The sequence below is a fragment of the Delphinapterus leucas genome, chromosome 3 (genome assembly GCF_059928025.1).
Source record: "Delphinapterus leucas isolate spDelLeu-1000000601 "Yukka" chromosome 3, BTC_Dleu_Yukka2, whole genome shotgun sequence".
NCBI classification, from domain to species: Eukaryota; Metazoa; Chordata; class Mammalia; order Artiodactyla; family Monodontidae; genus Delphinapterus; species Delphinapterus leucas.
Window position 1 is genome coordinate 28,000,820 of NC_143131.1, and position 21,502 is coordinate 28,022,321.

The 21,502-nt window shown below is 42.2% G+C and overlaps 1 protein-coding gene across 13 annotated transcripts in view; it reads left to right on the plus strand.

Moving 5' to 3' along the window:
* Positions 1-21,502, plus strand: part of PDZD2 (PDZ domain containing 2) — a 383,590-nt gene that overhangs the window by 318,717 nt on the left and 43,371 nt on the right. For all 13 annotated transcript variants that reach the window (XM_022564757.3, XM_089908715.1, XM_089908723.1 and 10 more), the window contains 7 exons: positions 4,649-4,760; positions 11,393-11,538; positions 15,044-15,163; positions 15,976-16,090; positions 18,946-19,019; positions 19,165-19,390; positions 20,202-20,319. In XM_022564757.3, the coding sequence (XP_022420465.2) occupies positions 4,649-4,760; positions 11,393-11,538; positions 15,044-15,163; positions 15,976-16,090; positions 18,946-19,019; positions 19,165-19,390; positions 20,202-20,319 (911 nt within the window). The remainder of the gene's footprint in view (positions 1-4,648; positions 4,761-11,392; positions 11,539-15,043; positions 15,164-15,975; positions 16,091-18,945; positions 19,020-19,164; positions 19,391-20,201; positions 20,320-21,502) is intronic.

Consider the following 21,502-nt stretch of genomic DNA (forward strand, 5'->3'; position numbering starts at 1 on the left):
GTTCTGTTTGGAGCAGGGCAGTGGTGAATTACAGAGGCCCATACTCTATTCCACTTGCATAGCCTGGGCTTTTATGAATCCTCTAAAGTTTGTCTAGGTCACTCCTGACTCCTTGGAATCTCCCTCAAAATCAGATCCACTCTTAACCTGTGTCATCACTTCCAACTCTTTGCGCCATTTCTTACACCACTGCTTCAGCCTTACCTTCATTCCCACTTCCAGAGCTCCTCTGTCTCCTGGGCCTTTGTGGGAGGTCTGTATGCAAATTGAGTTGCTTTGGGGCTTTCTCCAACTCCCGTTTAGGATTCAGCTTTCCCAAGTGAGATCTATGACCTCACATTTGCTTACTGGTTTCCAGAATTTTGTTGCTCTTGTCTTCTATTCTCTTTGTGGGATTATGTCTTTTGTTTAAAAAAGAAATCTCTTCCCTATCATTTTAAGGTGGTTTCAAGAGGGAAATCTACCATCTTTAATCAGAAGACTATATATCATTTAGTTCTTAATTCAAGCCCTGTTTTTCAAACGACAACATTAGAGCTCAAAGAGGTTGACAAACGTGCCTAAATTGCTACTAAATGGTGCAACCAGGATTTATGCCCAGGATTCTCAACCACGCTCCCCTACCACCTGGCTATAAAACCAGAAGCTAGAGATTCTCCTTCACTGAGAGAGAATCTCATAGGTTATAGGTGTGGGAAATTGTACGAATAGACAGGCTCTAAACCTGGAAATGGGCAAATTATATTAGATTCCATTAATATAATGGCATTGTTATATGACACGTGAATTGGAAATTGCTGATGAATGATAGATTATATCAACTGTTTCTCTGAACCAAAGGCCTTCCAGGAGAACTTTCTGCACATTTCATTTTAGAACAACTAAAATGACATCATTTCCGGAGCAGTTTGATTTGTTCTGCATGTCTGGAAAAAAAAAAAAAAGTACAGCAAAGGGTCTTTCTTACAGTGTGGACATTTTCAGACAATAGTCATAAAACTGAAGAGAGGTTCATTGTAATCAAACTGCACTTCATATGTTGCTACTTCCTGAAATAATCTGGAACTAATGTATCTAAGCAACCTACTTCCTGTTCATTGAGTTATAAGCCACCTAAAACCACGACAGACTGGTTTTTTGTTACAAGAGGAAACGGTTCCATTTAAATTCAGAACCTTTTGCTAACGTGGTCAGGAGATTCTGAAATAAGATTTCACTTCTGCCTCAAGCTCACCAGTGTGCCCTTTGCCACGCTTTGAGATATCTCTGGGTTCATTCTGATTGATTTTAGCTTTTAGCTACAGGCTTTCGGTAGTTATGTAACATACACCATCTTGAGCGTAAGATTTCTTTGGTATAATCTTTTGGTATTTTATAGATCATAGAAACCAAATCATGTCATTCTTTGGTGCATTTCAGGATTTTAAAACAGAAAATATTGTTTCTTAAGGCTGTGGTTCTTTCTTCTAAACCACCTCCCCAGATTCAAAAAGTCAATGAGTTTACAACATTCATGTGTGCGTCATAAAGATTTCAGATTCGACATAGAGCATGTAAAGCTCTTGTAAAACTCTACACCACTCATTTTGTACGCTCTTCACATATAATCTATCCTAGATCCCGGGTATGTGTTGTAAACAAAATGGTGTTACTTTGGGGTCTCAGTTTATTTCTTCATCTGTCAAGTGGAGATAATATTATTTACCTTGAGACATATTTGCTGTGCAAATTAAATGAAAAAAAATCGAGGTGAACGAACTGTACAGTACAGCATTGATCATCCGAAGTGTTCATTGAAAAGCATCTCAGGTTGGAGGTGGGAAATAGCCTGGTAATACCTGAAGCTGGAGATCCGGAGACTGAATGTGAAGTCACAGCCTCGCCTGTAGGAGTTGGGAAGCCTCGGACAGGCCACTTTCCTTCTGTGAGTGCTTCCGTCATCTCCAAAATGTCTCCGACTGTGTGCAAACCTGGGGCTGTGCTGGAAAACTGGAACGCAGAGTGGAAGGAGGAAACCTCACAGGTCCAGGAACGGTGGGCTGGGGTTGCTTTCCTCCCTTGGCACGTGAGCTTCTCAGTCAGCCTTTCTGATGGTCTGAGACTTGACCACTGTGTAGTAAGCCACCCATGTAATGGGCATCAGAGGAGGTAATGACTAGCAAACTGAGGAATACCTTTCTCTGGGAGCCTGGGTCAGGCGGTGTAACCGGGAAGAACCAGGAATTTTACTCCGTCTCCAGCAATTGCTGTTTACAGTCTGGAGACAGATTCTTTCCATAAAGTTTTTAAGCCAAGCAAAGGAGAGGCCCTGAGGCTTCTCTCTGGATTATTCCTATTTGCATGTCTCCTTCTGTGCCCCGCCCCCATCCCTGGCATGTCTCCAAGAGGCTTCTTTTGTACTGTGTATGAATTAATGCCCCAATTTGGTGTTGGGAGAGATGTCCCTCTAGAGAATCTCTAAAATCACCCTCAGGATTCCATTCTTGCCTTTACTTCATAATTTAAACCTGGAGCCCTGCCAATCCCGGACGTTGTAATAGGAATTCACCAAATTTATCTTTGTTTTATATATCAAGATTAATTTGTTTTCCCAATGCCTCTTCCTCAATTTGCCTACATCTCCTCATTTCTCAGAATTTTTCTTTTCTTCTTTCTCATCCCAAAAGATACTTGAACTTGAGGGGGATGGGGGAAGCTTCCAGATCTTTTATATTACATATAAGAGTTAGCTATAAACAGTTACCTCTTAAAAAGGGGGCTTACCTGGGAGATTACTCTTACTGCTTACTTTATACGTTTTCATAAACTGAATTTGATATACAATGTATAATTTTTATTATCTGTTAAAATTCAGGGTTTCTTTTTTCTTTACATTATAATTACAAGACTTTCCAATGACTGCTAAGTGGTAAAGGATATCATCTATGTCTTTTTAAAGGACATGTATGTTCCTTAGTGTGAATCTTACCTATTTTAATTAATATGACTTTTTTTCTCCAGAACCTCAAAGGAAAATAAAATTTCAAATGAGAGGGCTCATTTGTTCGATGTATCTCCTAAGTTTTCTGCATGTAAATTTACCCCCCAGATTTTTTTTTTTTTTTTTTCCTGATACGTGGGCCTCTCACTGTTGTGGCCTCTCCCATTGCAGAGCACAGGCTCCGGACACGCAGGCTCAGCGGCCATGGCTTACGGGCCCAGCCGCTCCACGGCATGTGGGATCTTCCCGGACCGGGGCACGAACCCGTGTCCCCTGCATCGGCAGGCGGACTCTCAACCACTGCGCCACCAGGGAAGCCCCCCCTCCAGATGTTTTTATAACCACTCTCAAGCACATGAGTCTCCTTCTCCTCTCTAATAAGCATAGCTCTTCTTAGCATGTTGGGCTTTTCTCAGATGGAGGACCAAGGAGCCTTGGGGTCATCCTTTCTGCATAACCTCTTGGTGTCTGATAATGTAGACATAAAACTTACAGACGTGTGGGCTGACTTCATAGATGCCTCTGGGTGTCCTGGGTGGTGCTTGACTCTGGAAGGTATTTAATCAGTACTCAGGAGTGTTAAAAAACAAAATTCAACCGAGTAAATTTGAAGATCTAATTGGCTTTATTCAGCAATTCATGTCTGGGGCAGCATCCCATCTAGAAAAGAGAAAGGCACTCTGAAGAGTTGTACAAAATGGAAGGTTTTATAGGCGGACAGAGGGCGGGGCGGAAGTTACAAGGCTGGATTCTTTCAGGCAAGGTTACCGTCCCTCAAAGAAAAATGGGGTTTCAGGCAGATTACCTCACTGACCAGGAGATTACTGGCTGACTGGTTTAAATTCTACTCCTGGGAGAGGCTGGAACTGCAGTTCCTTTAGGTATGAAGTCTTGGTGGGGCTTAGCACAGGCAACTCCATTTTGGAGTTGTTGTTTCTTTTTTTTTTTTTTTTTCCTTTGCGGTACGTGGGCCTCTCACTGTTGTGGCCTCTCCCGTTGCGGAGCACAGGCTCCAGACGTGCAGGCTCAGTGGCCATGGCTCATGGGCCCAGCTGCTCTGCGGCATGTGGGATCTTCCCGGACCGGGGCACGAACCCGTGTCCCCTGCATCGGCAGGCGGACTCTCAACCACTGCGCCACCACGGAAGCCCTGTTGTTTCCTTTTAATGGGAGTGTAACACATGGAATATCTGGTTGACCCAGGGTGTAGTTATTTGGCTGCCACAAAATCAAGGCTTTACTGTATTTTAAGAATTTTAGAATTGAATTTAAAATTTCTGGTTTAATCATTGTTGTAGTTTGTACTGTAGGGAAAAGCACTGGCCCACCAGTCAGGGGACCTGCAGTCTACTTGTGGCTTTGCAACCACCTGGGTGACCTTGATCAACACGCTTTCTCAAGAAACAAAATGGCCCCATGGGCCCTTTCCAGTTTGAAACCTCCCTGATTCTATGCTGTGCGGTGAAATGCGTGCCGAGGAGGAACTTGTCAGTGTGACGCTGTGTGGTTCCAGGTTATCTGAAGGGCTGTGCTTTGATCCCATGAACCTTTTTTCTCATGTGACGCCTATATTGCTGCTGCTTGAGCCTGAGATAACATCTCAGAGGAGATGGCAGAAGTGGCCGCAGACTAGCCTCTCCCATCAGCTCTGTGCTTTCTGCATTTCAGATGCCTGGGACAGAGGACTCCCAAGATGCATGCGGCCCCGAGGAATCCAAGGGGTCCTTGGAAAGTCCGAAACAAGGAAGCAGTAAAATGAAACTCAAGAGTCGTCTTTCAGGTATGTGGACTCTTTGCCTGATACACCCGCCTGAAATGGAGCTTCCAGCCTCAGGAGCTCGGGAAGATAAAGTCATTTGCAGGATGAGCTCTTTTTTCCCTTTAAAACATCCAAATTCTTTTTCCTTTTGATGGTGCATGCCCCGGGCGTAACAACCACCTTCAGCCTGGCTGCCCACGTCAGTATTTTTATTTGAGTCATAATGAAATGAATGTCAACATCTCTGTTTGCCTCTGCTTAAACATCAATTTCCTGTAGTGTTTGGTTCACTTACTTCAACAGGACTTACGGTGACCCTTTCACTGTGGAATACTCCCGATGGCCTATCTTTCCAGCAAACATACCTCTTCCTCAAACCGCTGGTCCATGGGAACCTGGGGCAAAGAGCTATTTATTTAGTAACAAATCTGCATCTCAACTAAATGGGGTGAGGGAGGGGGGAAATGGGATGGAGGTGTGGTTTTTGTAACAAATAGATTTGCCATTTCCTGGGCACATCATAGCAGCTGGCCCAGGCCCTGAGAGAGAAAGTCAGAGGCTGTGTGTGGGGACTTTTGTGGGTCTGAGGCACTTTAGCCTTTACAGGCTCTTTCTATAGAAAAAAGAGGGAAAAAACCCGCAAATTATATTTCATGGCTGCGCTGGTATAAAGATACAAGCTGGATTCATTATCATCTATTAATTACTATTATGTTCATTTTTTTTCTCCTGAATTTAAAAGAAATCAAAACATTTTTGCGGGCCCCTAGAAGTGGCATGGGCCCTCAGCAATGTGTCTGCTGGTCTCATGGAGAAATCACCCCTGGCTACCCAGCTGTGAAAGACATCTGGTCTAGCAGGAAAAGCAAGCATTTGGAAGCTTGGTGGAATCAAGTTTACCCCTCAGCTCTTGAGTTACCTTATGACCTCGGGCTGGTTATTTAACCTCCCTGAACCTCCACTCTCTCCCCTAAAAAAGGAGATTATCATCCTGACTTTGAAAGGTTGAAACAAAAAACACACATAAAAGCACCTAGTACAAAGCATGGTATATCGCTATCCCCCAATATGTCAGTTTCATCTTCCTGCCGTCTCTGGCTGCCAACCAAGAGCATCTCCAACCCGCATTGCCTGCCCCCTACTATTCTCAGGTAAGGTGGCAGGTTTAGAACCATAAAATACATCCATTTAAAAAAAAAACAAAAAAACTCAGTGGCAAAATGAATTGCTTTGTATTTGTAACTCAGAATAATTAGGTAGTGTCTATCTGACTGAGTGTTAGGATATGGGTTTGCGACAAAAAGCAATGTGATTGGCCAGAGGCTGATAAGACTAGAGGGAAAGATGGTCCTCACATGCAGAGAACGACCAGCTCCCCTTCAGCCCCGAGGAACAACTGAGAGAAATACATCTAAATCCTATGTGTGTTTGCGGTGGGGAAGGAGGTCTTTAGGTCAGCTGTCTGATCAGCACCTTATAAACAGTTCCCAGGGGAGGGTCATAGAGCTCTGGGGAAATACAGGGACCTTTGAAACCAGTGCAGTCACATTCCTCATTTTATGGATGTGACCAGAGAAGTTAAGGGGATCCCAAAGGTCACTCATTCAGTCTGTCTTCCAGACAGAGTTCTTCCTACCCACCCCTTGGCTTCCTGAGGAACTTGGAGAGAATCCCATTCCCCAGTCTGGGGCTTTACGGATACAGATGTGGGGAGGGGATCCTAGCTGACGACCTTCCAGATCTATGATTCTCCATGTTTGTACTATTAATTTAGAATGTGCAGGACATTCGGCTGAGTAGTAAATCCAGAACTGGCTACTGTTTGCCACAAATGGATGCCGCCCTCTCTTCCTGTGTTTTTCCTAGACATCCAAGGCCATAACAAGGAAATATAGTAGAAGAAGCACATGCACAAAGTCAGGAAGAACTGTGTGCAATTCCCAGCTCTGCCATTACTGGCTGTGTGACCTGGGACAGGTGACTTAACTTCTTTGGGTCTCAAATTTTTCACCTGTAAGATGAGGGTTATAATTGCAAATCAATGTGAATGCCTTCTAAATGCTGGGCCTTGTTGAGAGATCCAGTTGAGCGAATGTTATGTGGTACCGCAACTCCAAACTGTGGCAGCAGTAGGCCCTCACCACATGGTAGCTGCCATTGTTATGACCGTCATCGTCAATATCACGTTCATCATTGTCATTTTCATTATCATTATCATCGTTCTCGCTCCCTCTCAAGAGGGGAAGATGCTTGAATGGGTTCAGATAGGAAGATTCTCAAGAACTTGCAGGTCATGATAAGGCACGAACAAGAGGTATGAAGACTGAAATGTCTCTGAGTTGTGATACTGGGGGAGTTATCCAGAGGAAGCAAGATAAAGGATTGCCAGTACATTGGCGGGGCTTGGTAGAACACAGGAGGAGGAAACCTGGGGTCTAGACTTGGGGCAAAATGCGTGAGAAATACTTAGGGACGATGGGGAAAAGAATTGGTTAGAGAAGTTTTTGGCAGCTGTTTTTCTGCCTCAGCTATCTGAAAGATCCAATAATCCAACAGTAACAACGATTCAGTCCAGCAGAGAGATTTGGGGGAAGGAGATTCTTGGCCTGGGAGGTGATGGTGTGGGCAAAATTGGGTAAAACTTCAAGTGATAGTTATACGCTTCCCAGTTTGGGTAAGGATGTGGGTAGAGGACAAATCCTCTCCTTTGAGGATCATCAGGCTAGAGCAATGAATTCATGTAGGAGGATAGTGGGAGCTAAGACTGGAAAAGTAGTTTGGAGGCACCTTAAAGAGGCTTAAGGAATTGGTTCTCCATTCAGTGCTTTGAAATATGTTCAGTCTAAAGACATTTGGATGCAGGAGATTTTAATGTGATCACCTCCTAATTTCTGTGTCCTGTAAACCTGGATATTTATTTCATATTTTCTTAAGCGAGTCACTCTGGTATTCACATATCAGTATATTATCTACAGACACTACCGTATGTGGTTTCTCTTCTGTCAATGGCAAGTGCTTCCCTGTCAGCTCAAAAGGAATTTTCTTCTAATAAATCTTTTTCAGATGAGTAAGCATGCCAAGATAGATTAACCTGGTCATGAATTATTAAGGAGGTTCTGTAAAGAGTTTCCAGCCATTTCCACTAAGATTTGGGCCAGTCTGGCTCCAAAATGACTAAAGCGATTTTATGGAACATTTTTCCTGATATTCTAACCAGAGTTTTCTTTACTTCATACCTCCTTTTTTTGCCAGCAGGGTCCCTTTTAACTTTGGTATTTTTGATTTATCCATGTTAATGCCTTAGGTTTGTGAAAATGAAAATTTTTCTTTTGATTGCAAAGGAATTTCAGGTGTTTGAAAACCTGAAATTTGAATCACAAAGTTAATATGTAGCTTTTGAAAAACCAGGCTTTTAGAAATGTCCATTATAATATAACTGTATCAGCCCTGTTCTAACTTTTCATCACTATTAAAAACTCATCAATATATTATATATTTTTAAAAGAGTACAGAATCATCTTGTTTTATTCCATGAAAAACTTCCTGAGAAATTTTTAGATAAATTGAAATTTTAAGTCATCAAATGAAAATATTACAGTCTAGGAGAATTTGATATTTCAAAGAATCTATATGTATATATAGTTATATACACAAACACATATATACACATGGCTCTCCACATATATATAGTATATAATAAACATCATAATATGATTATAGCTACATTCAATGTAATTGATCCATCATTTAAAATTAAAGTCCCGGGCTTCCCTGGTGGCGCAGTGGTTGAGAGTCCGCCTGCCGATGCGGGGGACACGGGTTCGTGCCCCGGTCCAGGAAGATCCCACATGCTGCGGAGTGGCTAGGTCCGTGAGCCATGGCCGCTGAGCCCGCGCGAGGCCACAACAGTGAGAGGCCCGCGTGCCACAAAAAAATAAATTAATTAAATTAAAGTTCCTTAAACCCTCATACACTGTTGGTGGGAATGTAAACTGGTGTAGCCGCAATGGAAAACAGTATGGCGGTTTCTCAAAAAACTAAAAATAGAACTACCATATGACCAATCAATTCCACTCCTGGGTATATATATTAAAAAAAAACTAATACACTAATCCATAAAGATACACGCACCCGTGTTCACAACAGCATTATTTACAATTGCAAGATATGGAAGCAACTTGAATGTTCGTCAGCAGATGAATGGATAAGGAAGATGTGTGTATATATACAATGGAATATTACTCAGCCATAAAAAAGAACTAAATAATGGCATTTGCAGCAACATGGATGAACTCGGAGGGTATTATGCTAACTGAAAGAAATCAGACAGAGAAAGAGAAATACTGTATGATACCACTTATATGTAGAAGCTAAAAAATACGACCAACTAGTGCATATAACAAAAAAAGAAGCAGACTCACAGATACAGAGAACAAACTAGTGGTTACCACTGGGGAGAGGGAAGCGGGGGAGGGGCCATAGGAGTAGGGGATTAAGAGGTACAGACTATTAGGTATAAAATAAGCTACAAGGATATATTGTACAACACAGGGAATATAGCCAATATTTTATAATAACTATGAATGGAATATAACCTTTAAAAACTGATTCACTATATTGTGCATGTGTAATTTATATTATACATCAACTATACTTCAATAAAAAATAAAATTAAAAATTTTTAAATGATTAAAGTCCCTTAAACTATCTTATTTTAAAATAGTGTATAATATAAACTAAGTATGATAAAGATGTCTTTAAAAATCATTACTATAGGGGCTTCCCTGGTGGCACAGTGGTTGAGAGTCCGCGTGCCGATGCAGCGGACACGGGTTCGTGCCCCAGTCCGGGAGTATCCCACATGCCACGGAGCAACTAGGCCCGTGAGCCACAACTGCTGAGCCTGTGCGTCTGGAGCTTGTGCTCCGCAACAAGAGAGGTCGCGATAGTGAGAGGTCCGCACACCGCGATGAAGAGTAGCCCCCGCTTGCCACAACTAGAGAAAGCCCTCGCACAGAAACGAAGACCCAGCACAGCAAAAACAATAAATTAATTAATTAATAAACTCCTACCCCCAACATCTAAAAAAAAAAATACCATTGAGAGAGTGAAAAGGCAAGTCACAGACATGGAGAAGATATTTGCAATACATAGTTTCCACAAAGGACTCATATCTAAAATATATTAACAAGAAAATAAAACTCTTGTAACTCAACAGAGAAAAATCCAATAAAAGAATGAGCAAAGAAAAAAAATAATAAAATTTTCTAGTAGTCCAATTAAAAAAGTAAAAAGAAGAAGAAAGGAATGAGCAAAAGACTTGAACAGCCTCTTTACAACCTTAAAAAAGAAAAACAGCCAATGAATACTTGAAAAGAAGCTCAGTCTCACTAGTCCTCAGTGAAATGTAAATTATGAACCACAGGGAAATACCATTATATATCCAGCAGAGTGGCTAAAATTAGAAAGACTGACACTGCTAAGTGTGACAAGGAAGTGGAATAGCAAGCACTCACACACCCTGGTGATCCTGCGTGGTGAAGGGGAACACGTACCTGTAACCCAGCCACGCCTCTCCTAGGTACATCCAACAGATACGTCACAGAATGTCCAGTAACAGTATATTCTAGATCGGGGTCAGCAAGCTTCTGCCCACAGCTGTATTTGTATGGCCCACAGATAGAAACGCTTTCTACATTTTTAATGCATTGTAAAAAAAATTGTAAAGAATGTGTGACTGAGACCATTTGTGACTTGTAAAGCCTAAAACATTTACTATCTGGCCTTTAGGGAAAAAGTTTGCTGACCCTTATTCGGGATCTGAAACTGGAAACAAATCAAATGTCCATCAGCAATAGAATGGATAAATAAATTGTGCTGTGTTTATACGATGAAATAGTATGCAGAAAGGAGATGAACAAACCATTGGAATGTAGCAACATGAACGAGGAGCCAGATACCAAAACACACATATTGTATGTGTTCATTTATATCAAGTTTGAAAATAGGCAAAAGTGATCTGTGGTGTTAGAAGCTGGGATAATGGTTACGCTTGGGTGAGGGGGTTAGTGGCACAAAAGGGGATTTGGGGATCTGGTAATATTCTATGTCTTAGTCTGGATGTTATTGGCATATTCATTTTGTGAAATTTCATGGAACTGTACGTACACTTAATGATTTCTGCCCATTTCTGTAAGTTGTTACACTTTAACTAAAAGTTTGTTTCAACAGTCGTTGCTATACATGGAAAAAGGCATCCCCCAATCATGGAACTATACCAACCAGAAAGTGATATTCCTCCAGCACTAAGAAGTCGTCTACTGATAGCATTCTCACTATTGTTTATTGCCTTACCAACCGCAGCTACATCTTACTTGGATGAAACATATACATTGCCCTTTTTGAAGCTGTTCACTTCCAAAACGAGCACTTTCTTCAGAGCCTGGCATTACGGCCTCAGCACGCACCAAGCTTACGCAGGGCTTGATGGTTGAGTGCAGTGAGCTGGGTGCTTTGAAAGTACTGAAGTATTCGACACCAGGCCGTCTGAGCCACCATGAACGTGGGTGGAAATCGACAAGTTTATACCTATGCATGCTCTTAAGATCCTCTTCATTCTCTATCGAGTCATGTTTCCCCTCTGTTTTTTCAAGGGGGTGTGCACCGTCTAGAGTCTGTTGAAGAATATAATGAGCTGATGCTGAGAAATGGGGACCCCCGGGCCAGGATGTTGGAGGTCTCCCGAGATGGCCGGAAGCACTCTCTCCCCCAGCTCCTGGACTCGACGGGCACAGCACAGGTAGTGCAGCACCGTGGAGCCCCTGGCTTTCTTGTCCAGTCACAGTTACTTGGTTAGGGATGGAAGAGCATGTTTCCAGCCCTGGGTCTCCAGGTTTTCTTTTATTCTCTCCGAGACCAGCAGGAGCTTCCGTGCTCTGAAGACCTGTCCGTCTATGAGGGCCAGGGGTATTCAGGACTAGAGATGTAGCATAGTCAGTGAGATCTATCCAGGGAGGCTAGAAGGAAGTAGTCAGCCTAATATTTGAAAATAAAAGAGAAGGAAAAAAACCTTGATCCTCTTTCTACTGTGTGTTTTGGAAACGAGAGCTGCTTTCAACTGCCAGGAGACAATGGCGCGTCATGGTCTGTGGTAAGAACCACCATCTCTTGTTTAGTGGGTGTGTCATGTGTCAGCATAGCCTGGTGGGTGGGTGGGTGTGGGGACGTGTGAGGGACGGAGGCGGTTGGGTGTGCCTGTGCTGTGCCTGGGATCCTACCTGTTATAGAGTCATGGCTCAAACAGCCAAGGTCAGAAGAGGCTGCCAAGATGGGTGAGGAAGGTGGGGATGTTGATATTCCAGGGCCCATCCCCGCCAGAGCTCGGGGCTCCACAACCCTGCTCAGGGGCTCATCCTCAATTCCATCATCCTCAACCCAGTAGAAACTGGGTAGATGTCTCATAACCAAGTTGGAGGCAGGCTCAGTCTCTGGGGAACTTGTGGAGTGTCTTTGAGCCCTGGCACCATCAGCCAGAGCGCTCAAGAGGAGTCATTGGCATCTTGTCCCCAGGCCTGCAATGACGTAGAGATGGAGGGAGGAGGGTGTGGCAGTAGTGACACCTGTAAGGGCGTGGAGACTCAGATAGTTGAGTTCTAAAAGACCTGGCTCAGGGCATCTGGGTTGGGCCCTTGCTTTTTGTGTCTCACCTTTTTACAGGTAGGGCAACTGAATCCCAAAGAGGTTGAGTATTTGGCTCCAAGCGATGCACCAGAATCCCTGTGCAGGGAGTTGCCTGACCAATAAAATTCAAAAGCGCCCGTGTTTCAGAGGCAGCTGTCGATTAGGCTGTCTTGTGTTGAATCCCCCCAGTGGCAACTTGAATTGGGGCACCGAGCAAAAGCAGAGCAAAAAACTTGCATAGGGCCTGGTTAGAGCTCCTCCAGACCCGTGTCTGGAGACAAGTCTGTGGCCTGTGCAGAATGATCCAATTGGATCAACAGAGGCGGGGGGAGATCAAGCAGTCATAGGAGAGCCGCGTTTCAGACAATTTTAGTTAGTGAGGAAGGTGAGAGCGGATCTGCTACCATCATGGCCAAGGATGTCCAGCATTGAGGTGCTGATTTCCTTACTGACCCGCTGAGGAAACCTGACCGTATTTATAGCCTAGGAATACCTATTTCTTCTAACCAGGCTTCTAGGAACCAGGAAGCACAGGCTAGTGAAGATTTTAAAGAAGAAACTTTTTTTTTTTTCCTCTTCAAGTTGTTCTTTCCCTTGTCTTCTCTTATTTTCTGCCTTTTTTTTTTTCTCCCAGGATTCACTTCCTTCCTAACTTCCTTCCTTCCTCCCTCCCTCCCTCCCTCCCTCTCTACTTTCTTTTCTTCCTCCCTCCCTCCTTTCTTTTCTTTCTTTCTTTCTTTCTTTTTTTCTCTCTTTCTCTCTTTCTTTTTTTTTCTTTCTTTCTTCTCTCCCTCCACTAAAAAGTATTCTCTAGAATAGAGCTACCCAGTAAACCTTTCTGCAGTGATAGAAATGTTTTATGTCTGTACTGCCCAATATGGTAGCCACGTATGTCTTTTAAGCACATGAAAAGTGGCTAGTGAGACCGAGGAGTGCGTTTTTAATTTTAATTCATCTCAATTTAAATATGGATAGCCACGGGTGGTTAGTGGCTGCCATATTGGAAAACAGAGGTCTAAAAATGTAGTGGGACCCCTGAAACTCTTCAAGAGAAGAGTGAAACCTGCTGGCCTCTGGTTCCCAAAGGGGAGATGGAATGAGGTGCTGCTGGAGGTTGGTGGTCAGAGAAAGAGTTCCCTTATGAGTCTGCACATGAACCTCTGTATTTGAGAGCTATGTATGGCTATTCCCATGATGGTTTCAGTAAAAGGGTGGTAACCTGGCCAAGCCAATGTCATTTTTTTAATGAATCAGAGTCTGGGAGGCCAACATGGCTGACAGATAATTTTGTAAAACAGCAAAATACAATTGTTCTAAGTTGCCAAGAATATGAAAATATCATTAGCAGATATCTCATTTCTAACTTTGAATATGCTAATTAAGGATAAACTATTTTCTAGTGTCTCTTTTCTCATATTAAACATGAAATGATTTTTTAGCATTTTTTGTTTATGCTAGAATATCTGTGTCATTTAAGCAATTTATTATTCTAAGAAGAATAGCGGGGCTTCCCTGGTGGTGCAGTGGTTAAGAATCTGCCTGCCAATGCAGGGGACACGGGTTCGAGCCCTGGTCCGGGAAGATCCCACATGCCGCAGAGCAACTAAGTCCATGCGCCACAACTACTGAGCCTGCGCTCTAGAGCCCGTGAGCCACAACTACTGAACCCACATGCCACAACTACTGAAGCCTGTGTGCCTAGAGCCCGTGCTCCTCAACAAGAGAAGCCACCGCAATGAGAAGCCTGTGCACCTCAACGAAGAGTAGTAGCCCCTGCTCGCCACAACTAGAGAAAGCCTGCACGCAGCAACGAAGACCCAATGCAGCCAAAAGTTAATTAATTAATTTTTTTAAAAAAACGAAGAAGAACAGCAAGGAGCTAGATTGTCGCAATGCTTTAGCAAGAGATTCGTTCAGTCTCTTGTTATAAATAGTGCACCCTGCTTACACACGTGGATGTGGTGGGTGATGGACAGGAAAAAGAGATCGAGATTTTGAGCTGCTGTGTGCCAGGAAGGGAAAGTGTGGCTTGTGGGAAAGTATTTTATTTTCCAAATGTGAGGGATTAGAACTAAAGCTGCTGCAGTCTCTCAGCGGGATCTTTTATACTAAATAACAGTTGTCTGGGTTTGCGGTTTGGGTTTTATAAGAAACAAGGGCTTGCTGAGTTTTGAGTGAGTGAATTAAACTTCAAATGGTGAGATACTTTCTAACCATGATTGTGAACTTGGGGTGGGGCGAGGGTGACTTCCAAGGGAGAACCCGACCAGAGGATGGTCATTCTGTATCTCCGAGGCCTCTCAGTTTCTGGTTCCTAACTGAAATCCAGAAAGCGAGAAGTAGGATCTGTGGAGTAGGGTCAAGGAAGGAGCAGCCCCAGGTGGTTGCCAAGCAGTTCTTTATGTGGGGGGAAGAAAGCATGACCGCCAGTCACAGTTGGGGCTGTTCCTTCAATGTTCTTTATAATAAACTTTATTTAAGCCACTGGACCAGATACGGACCAGAGGGCAATGGCTGTCTAACACAAAAGACAACTGAGGTTTTCCAAATCTGAGTATATTTTTATGCCAGAGACCACAGCAGGATGAGTGAGACTACCTCTGACCTCATGTGCCGACTTCTAGGAATACCACATTGTGAAGAAGTCTACTCGCTCGCTAAGTACTACTCAGGTGGAATCTCCTTGGAGACTCATTCGGCCATCGGTCATCTCTATCATTGGCCTGTACAAAGAGAAAGGCAAGGTGAGCTCCTTTCTGTACGTTGTTTTGCTCTCCAGGTAAATGTTAGCATATATGTTTTAAATGGTTACTTTTCAGTGTTGTTTTTACATGAAATAAAAAGTAAAAGGTATAAAGAAGAATAGATTAAGTGGTCTTTGGGTGGATTTGATTGGATTCCCTGGCATCCTTTCCTGTGGGCCTCCAAGTGACATCATACCATATTTGCCCTTATGATTTCAGGAGTCACCACCTGGCAGCTAGGGCACAATCAAGGATGGGGTAAATGCCCCAACTTTTACCACTATTGAAAGAAAGGCAGACCCTGCAGCTTCAGAGAATAATCCCAGTTATCCTTTGGAATGAATTTCATGGCATTGCCATTATTATAAGAGGAATAGTATAAATAATTTGATATTATACAAATACCAAAATATCCATTTTGATATTATACAAAAACAAAAGAATAAAACAAATATGGCACCTGCACAGTGTGAAATGACTCTCATGAGCTATTAGTTGATCCATGTGAAATTGACATCTTTGGAGATCAAAGATTGTCAAATCTAGCAATTTCATATGTTTACCTAAAACTTTCACCCTTTAATGTAATGCATAGCTAGCACAATGCAAATGGATCTGAGGAGGGAAATGGTGAAGGGAACACAGATTTGACTTTACAGCTAGTTAGCTTAACTCTGAGCCTGTTTGGGAAGGACACCTCAGTTAAATACTACAATGAGAAGGGTGCCCTCAGTGAAATACTGCAATGGGAAAGGATGCCCTTAGTTAAATACCACACTGACAACCTGGACCCCCACCTCCTTTGCGTGTAGGGCCTTGGCTTTAGCATTGCTGGAGGTCGAGACTGCATTCGAGGACAGATGGGGATTTTTGTCAAGACCATTTTCCCAAATGGATCAGCTGCAGAGGATGGAAGGCTTAAAGAAGGTAGGAGAAGGCCTCTTGGTGGTCCTCAGTGCCAGTGAGCTTTGATTCCAGGAGAATCTGCCTCCTTGCAGGATGTGAAGCAAATGGCACAGCAGCTAAGTCTGTGGGCTTGGTAGTCAGGTAGACCTGGGCTGAATCCAGCACTTACTACATCATGACCTTGGACAATTGATAGAACCTGAGCTTCACTTTCCTCTGTTGTAAACTTGGGATATTAATACGTACCTTGAGGACTTGTAGTGAGGATTAAATGAGACATTACGTGAGAAGTGGCTTGAATGTCTTTAAATGTCTGTCTTGTCCCCTGGGTCTTTGATTGTGTTCCTTGCCTTGAAAATTCCTGAGAGTTTGCAGTGCATTCTTGCTTTGGGGCTGGAGTACAGAAACATCTTTTACACGCTCCATAGCACCTACCATTTTGCACACATGTAAACATACTAGACAAGCACTTTTTTGCTCCCAGCTTTACTGAGATATAATTGATAACTGCGTGTATTGAAGGTGTACAACATGATTTGACACACATATATTGCAAAATGATTGCCAGACAAGGTTAGTGAACACCTCCATCACCTCACATAATGACCTTTTGTGTGCTTGTGTGGTGAGAACATTTAACATCTACTCTCTTAGCAATTTTCAAGTATATAACAGTCTTGTTAACTATAGGTCCCATGCTGTACCTTAGATCCCCAGAACTTGTTCATGAGTCCTGATTTTTCTCCTCCTTATTCCATACTTCCTGCATGGAATGATTGAATCGCACTATTTCTAGTTACCTTCAGAAATGCTGTGACTGTTCAGTTCAGTTGGTCCAAAGATAGGTGATGTTGTGTTTAACCAGCTTATTTGCTTAAAACTGATTAAGAGTGAATTGGAGCCTCCTTTTCTGTAGGTAGAGCAATCCCAGAAGCCTGTGTACTAACGATAATCCGTGACTGGGCTTAATTTTTTAAAATTAATTTATTATTTTTGGCTGCATTGGGTCTTTTTTGCTGCTCGTGGGCTTTCTCTAGTTGCAGCGAGCGGGGGCTACTCTTTGTTGGGGTGTGTGGGCTTCTCATTGTGGTGGCTTCTCTTGTGGAGCACAGGCTCTAGGCACGTGGCTTCAGTAGTTGTGGCACGTGGGCTCAGTAGTTGTGGCTCACAGGCTCTAGAGCGCAGGCTCAGTAGTTGTGGCGCACGGGCTTAGTTGCTGCGTGGCATGCGGGATCTTCCCGGACCAGGAATTGAACCCGTGTCCCCTGCATTGGCAGGCGGATTCTTAACCACTGTGCCACCAGGGAAGCCCAGGCTTAATATTTTGATGGCAGAATATTTATTTCTGTCTCAGAGGAAGGGTTAACTCCCAGGTGGTGTTTGTGTCTAGTTTCACAACAATATAAAATTTTAGCCAAGCATTTTTATAATGGATGTGCCATGTGTTCACTTGATTGAAATTCATCCTGCAATGCCAGTAGAATGGAACAAAGTGGAGGGGAAAAAAGAAATCGATAGGAGAGGTTAACAGCACTTGCTTCTCCTAAATACTGTATTTTCATATGTATTCACTTACAATAAATAGAAGTCATCAGAATGGATTTTCAACCTGTTGGATGATCTGTCTTTTAAGTAATCTTGCAAAGATTTTTAAGAGCATGAGCCATTATGTTAATGTTTCTACCCTTTGCCCAGGTGGAAACAAACCAAAACCCTCGCCTAGTTGAGTAATCGGTTATACCAGGTGATTTTTAAAGAGATTATTTCACTTAGTTTACAACTTCTGTAATTGCATTAAAGAGAAGGCACATAACAAATGGGTGGGGTACTGCTACCTTTTTAAACTCATATACAGGATTCCTTTAATGGATTACCCTACGTGCTCCTGGGATTGGCTGTTCACGAGAGGAGAAAATGTGTGTTCTTAGGCTGCTTTGTACTTTGTTGTAAGTAAAGGGAGTTCCTCTTCTGTACCATACTGCTGTGCAAGGTTCATCTGTTCTTCTCTCTTGCACATCTTTGTAGTGTTTTTGATGAACTGCTATTCCCCAAAACAGACCATGTCACAAGAGTACAAAACCGGAAACTAGCTCTGTTAAGTCAACAGGATGTCCAAGTTCTTTTATGTTCCCAGCAGACACTATCAACAACTTGAAAAATGACCTGTGCCTTCTTGGAGTTGACGATGAGTCCAGGATAGTTTGAGGGAGAAGAGAGAAAGAGAGCGAGCGAGAGAGAGAAAGCAATTTGATATTAGTCTACAGTAATCTCTTAGATAGAAGCGTATAATAACTAGCCAGCTTAATGACTGAGAACCTTGAACGCCATCAGTAAGACCAGGCATCTAGACTATGGGGCTGGATGTAGACGGGGGGCTGCCACTCCTAAATAATATCTCACGAGTTTTTTTGTCTCTATCATTTAAACCATTTTTCACACGCCATGTCTTTCTGCAAATATAGGCAAGGCTTCTCATATGTTACGTGTGTTTGTGCTTCACTGCCAGTGGGTTTAAGTTGTAAAACAAAAACTATAAGAAAAGACTAGGAATTCAGTTTTTGTAGTTTGATCTCTAAATGTAGAACATCTATTATCAGACTTGGCAGTGGCTAGAGAATAAGATCTTGATGCTTCCCACAGTTGTTTTAGTTAAAGACGGTAATATAGAATTACTGCAAAAGAATATGCATTGTCATTTATTGTCCCATTTTGTGACATTCCTTGGAGCTAAGCTAATGAAAATAGATTGGAACAATAAAATTCATCTTATAGAGTTGTAAATCAGGGACCATATGGTATCTTATTCTAGTACTGACCAAGCAGATTCCAGTAAACAAAAACTTGATGTTAATGCAATTCTCAAATTTGGTCACTAGGGGATGAAATCCTAGATGTAAATGGAATACCAATCAAGGGCTTGACATTTCAAGAAGCCATTCATACCTTTAAGGTAACGACATTCTTATTGATCGCCTTTGTCTTCTTTGTTTTTCTTTATTTCTTTCTGGTTTGGATTTGGTGATTTTTTTTTTTTTCACCCTTTGATAAAAGGACAGCCTGAATGTTTTAGCCCTTCTTTCTTCTTGTTTTTTCAGCAAATCCGGAGTGGATTATTTGTCTTAACGGTACGCACCAAGTTACTGAGCCCAAGCCTCACACCCTGCTCCACACCCACACACATGAGCAGATCCAGCTCCCCAAACTTCAACACCAGTGGGGGAACCTCAGCGGTGTGTGCCGATGAAGCCAGTTCTTCGTCCCTGGGACGAAAGGCCCCCGGGCCAAAGGACAGAATTGTCATGGAAGTAACCCTCAACAAAGGTGATACCAGCTCTTCCTCATTTTTGTTACATTCTCTGAAATAATAATTTGTAATCTGTTCTTAGGTTAATTTTTTATATTTTTTTCTATGAATTGCTCCTTTGGAACACTCTGCTACCAACAACATATGTTATTCTCTAAGTGGACAGTGGGATCAAAAGTAGAGATTTTAGTTATTTTACTGAAGGGAAGTTACCAGTAGCACGATTTTCTAAGCTCTCTCCAGATGAATCACGGTGTGTCAGAGACTCATGTGAAAAACATCACTGACTAGCTTAATTCTAGGGCTAATAAAACATTTTAAAGAATGAAGAATATAGTCAAGAATACAGTAAACACCAGTAACTGAAAGTCCTGGGTGACACCAAATGTTATCACTTTTAATCTTTGTCTCCTTTTCCTCCCCACCAGCTATAGAAATATGGTGAGCAATTAAATAACCAAGAGATTAGTTGCTAAAAAGAGAGGCGAAAGAAAACCTAAAGTTGTGTATGCAGAATAGAAGATATTACTTGGACTCTGCCTATTTCCAAAAGCAGCTTCGAGGAGGCTCTTTAGACTAAGAAGAGGATGGATCATTGATTGAGTAATTCACAGTCCATAGTTAGCCCCTGGTTCTGCCATGGACTCATTAACAGAATATGGCCCTATTGACAAAGAAAAGCAAAATTTGTATTCTGAGTCTGGTCCAAAAATAAATGGTTATTGGTCAACATATACATTAATGCCATTTCAAATCACTTAATACTGCTTTTCAGTTTTTGTTGTTGTTGTTTTTAATTTTGTTTTCTTTCAATGATGCCTCCCACAGAGCCCAGAGTTGGATTAGGCATTGGTGCCTGCTGCCTGGCCCTAGAAAACAGCCCTCCGGGCATCTACATTCACAGCCTTGCCCCTGGATCAGTGGCCAAGATGGAGAGCAATCTGAGGTTGGTTGTAAACCTGAAAGTTTAGAGTTCTGGTGTGTTTGTGAATATGTGAATACATACATATGTAAGATACCTGCCCTGTTACATTCCCCTGTGGGATTCTAAATGTTTGTATTATTTGCAGTCATATAGCCAGGATTACAATCAAAAACACCTCCAAAGATGAAAAGATAATATAAATGAAATTTGGTTGAATTCAAGAACTCCAGATCTTGGCTTTCCCTACCAATTTTTTTCTATTTGGACTCAGAAGTTCAGTCTCAGAAACCTGACACAGTACAACTCTATATAGATATCTATGATTATCCAAATATTTTCTTTCACTTTTATATTCATTTATGTAAAATTCATAGGAGATACTGGGAACTTCTCAAAATGGTTTCAGAATCACTGGATACAAGAGAGTCCAGAAATCATGCCCTTGAACAGGAGGCCTTTATTATTAAGTACAATCTCCTGAACCTTTCCTGTTGTTTTACTCCTTTTTAAGAGGTGACGTCTAGATGCTTACTGTCTGAAATCACCACGTGTCTGATTTCTCATTTCGGCTAGTTGAGTTGTAGATTGGGTATTCTGTTTATACAAGAGAGGTTTAGGTGTTCTATTATATAGTAATTGCAGTGGGTCTGTGCCCACCTAAACTTCACAAGAATGCACACGTATTGCACGAAGCACTCTGCACAGACAGTATCATCTTTCTCCCCTCGAAGTTTCTAAGTCCTTGAGCAGTTGAGGAATTGACAAAATGACATTCCTTGAGGTTGCCATTTTGGGGTGCTGTTAATAGATTATATTATGTTTTTAGTTAATCTTCAGAGTGAAGTTCCATACCGAAAAAAATTTAGCAAATCATCCAAAGTACATTAAAGAAAATATACTTTTAGAACCCAAGGAAAAAAAATCCTTTAATGACATCCCAAGATGATGTTTCTTTCTTGAATGGTTCCATATGTCTGGAGCCTGCCAAATGAACATTCTTCAAACCCCACATAAAGAGTCTTTGTTCTCTCGTACTGAGTTCTCTCCCTGTAATTTCAAGTCAAAATGGGCATCTTGTCCCCAATTTCTCATTTGTTCAAATTTGAAACGTTTTTACAAATTCTTGGGTAACCTTTGAGCTTCAGATATTTCCTTCTTAAATTATATTACAATAATCATTTCAAGATGGTAAGGAAAGAGAAAC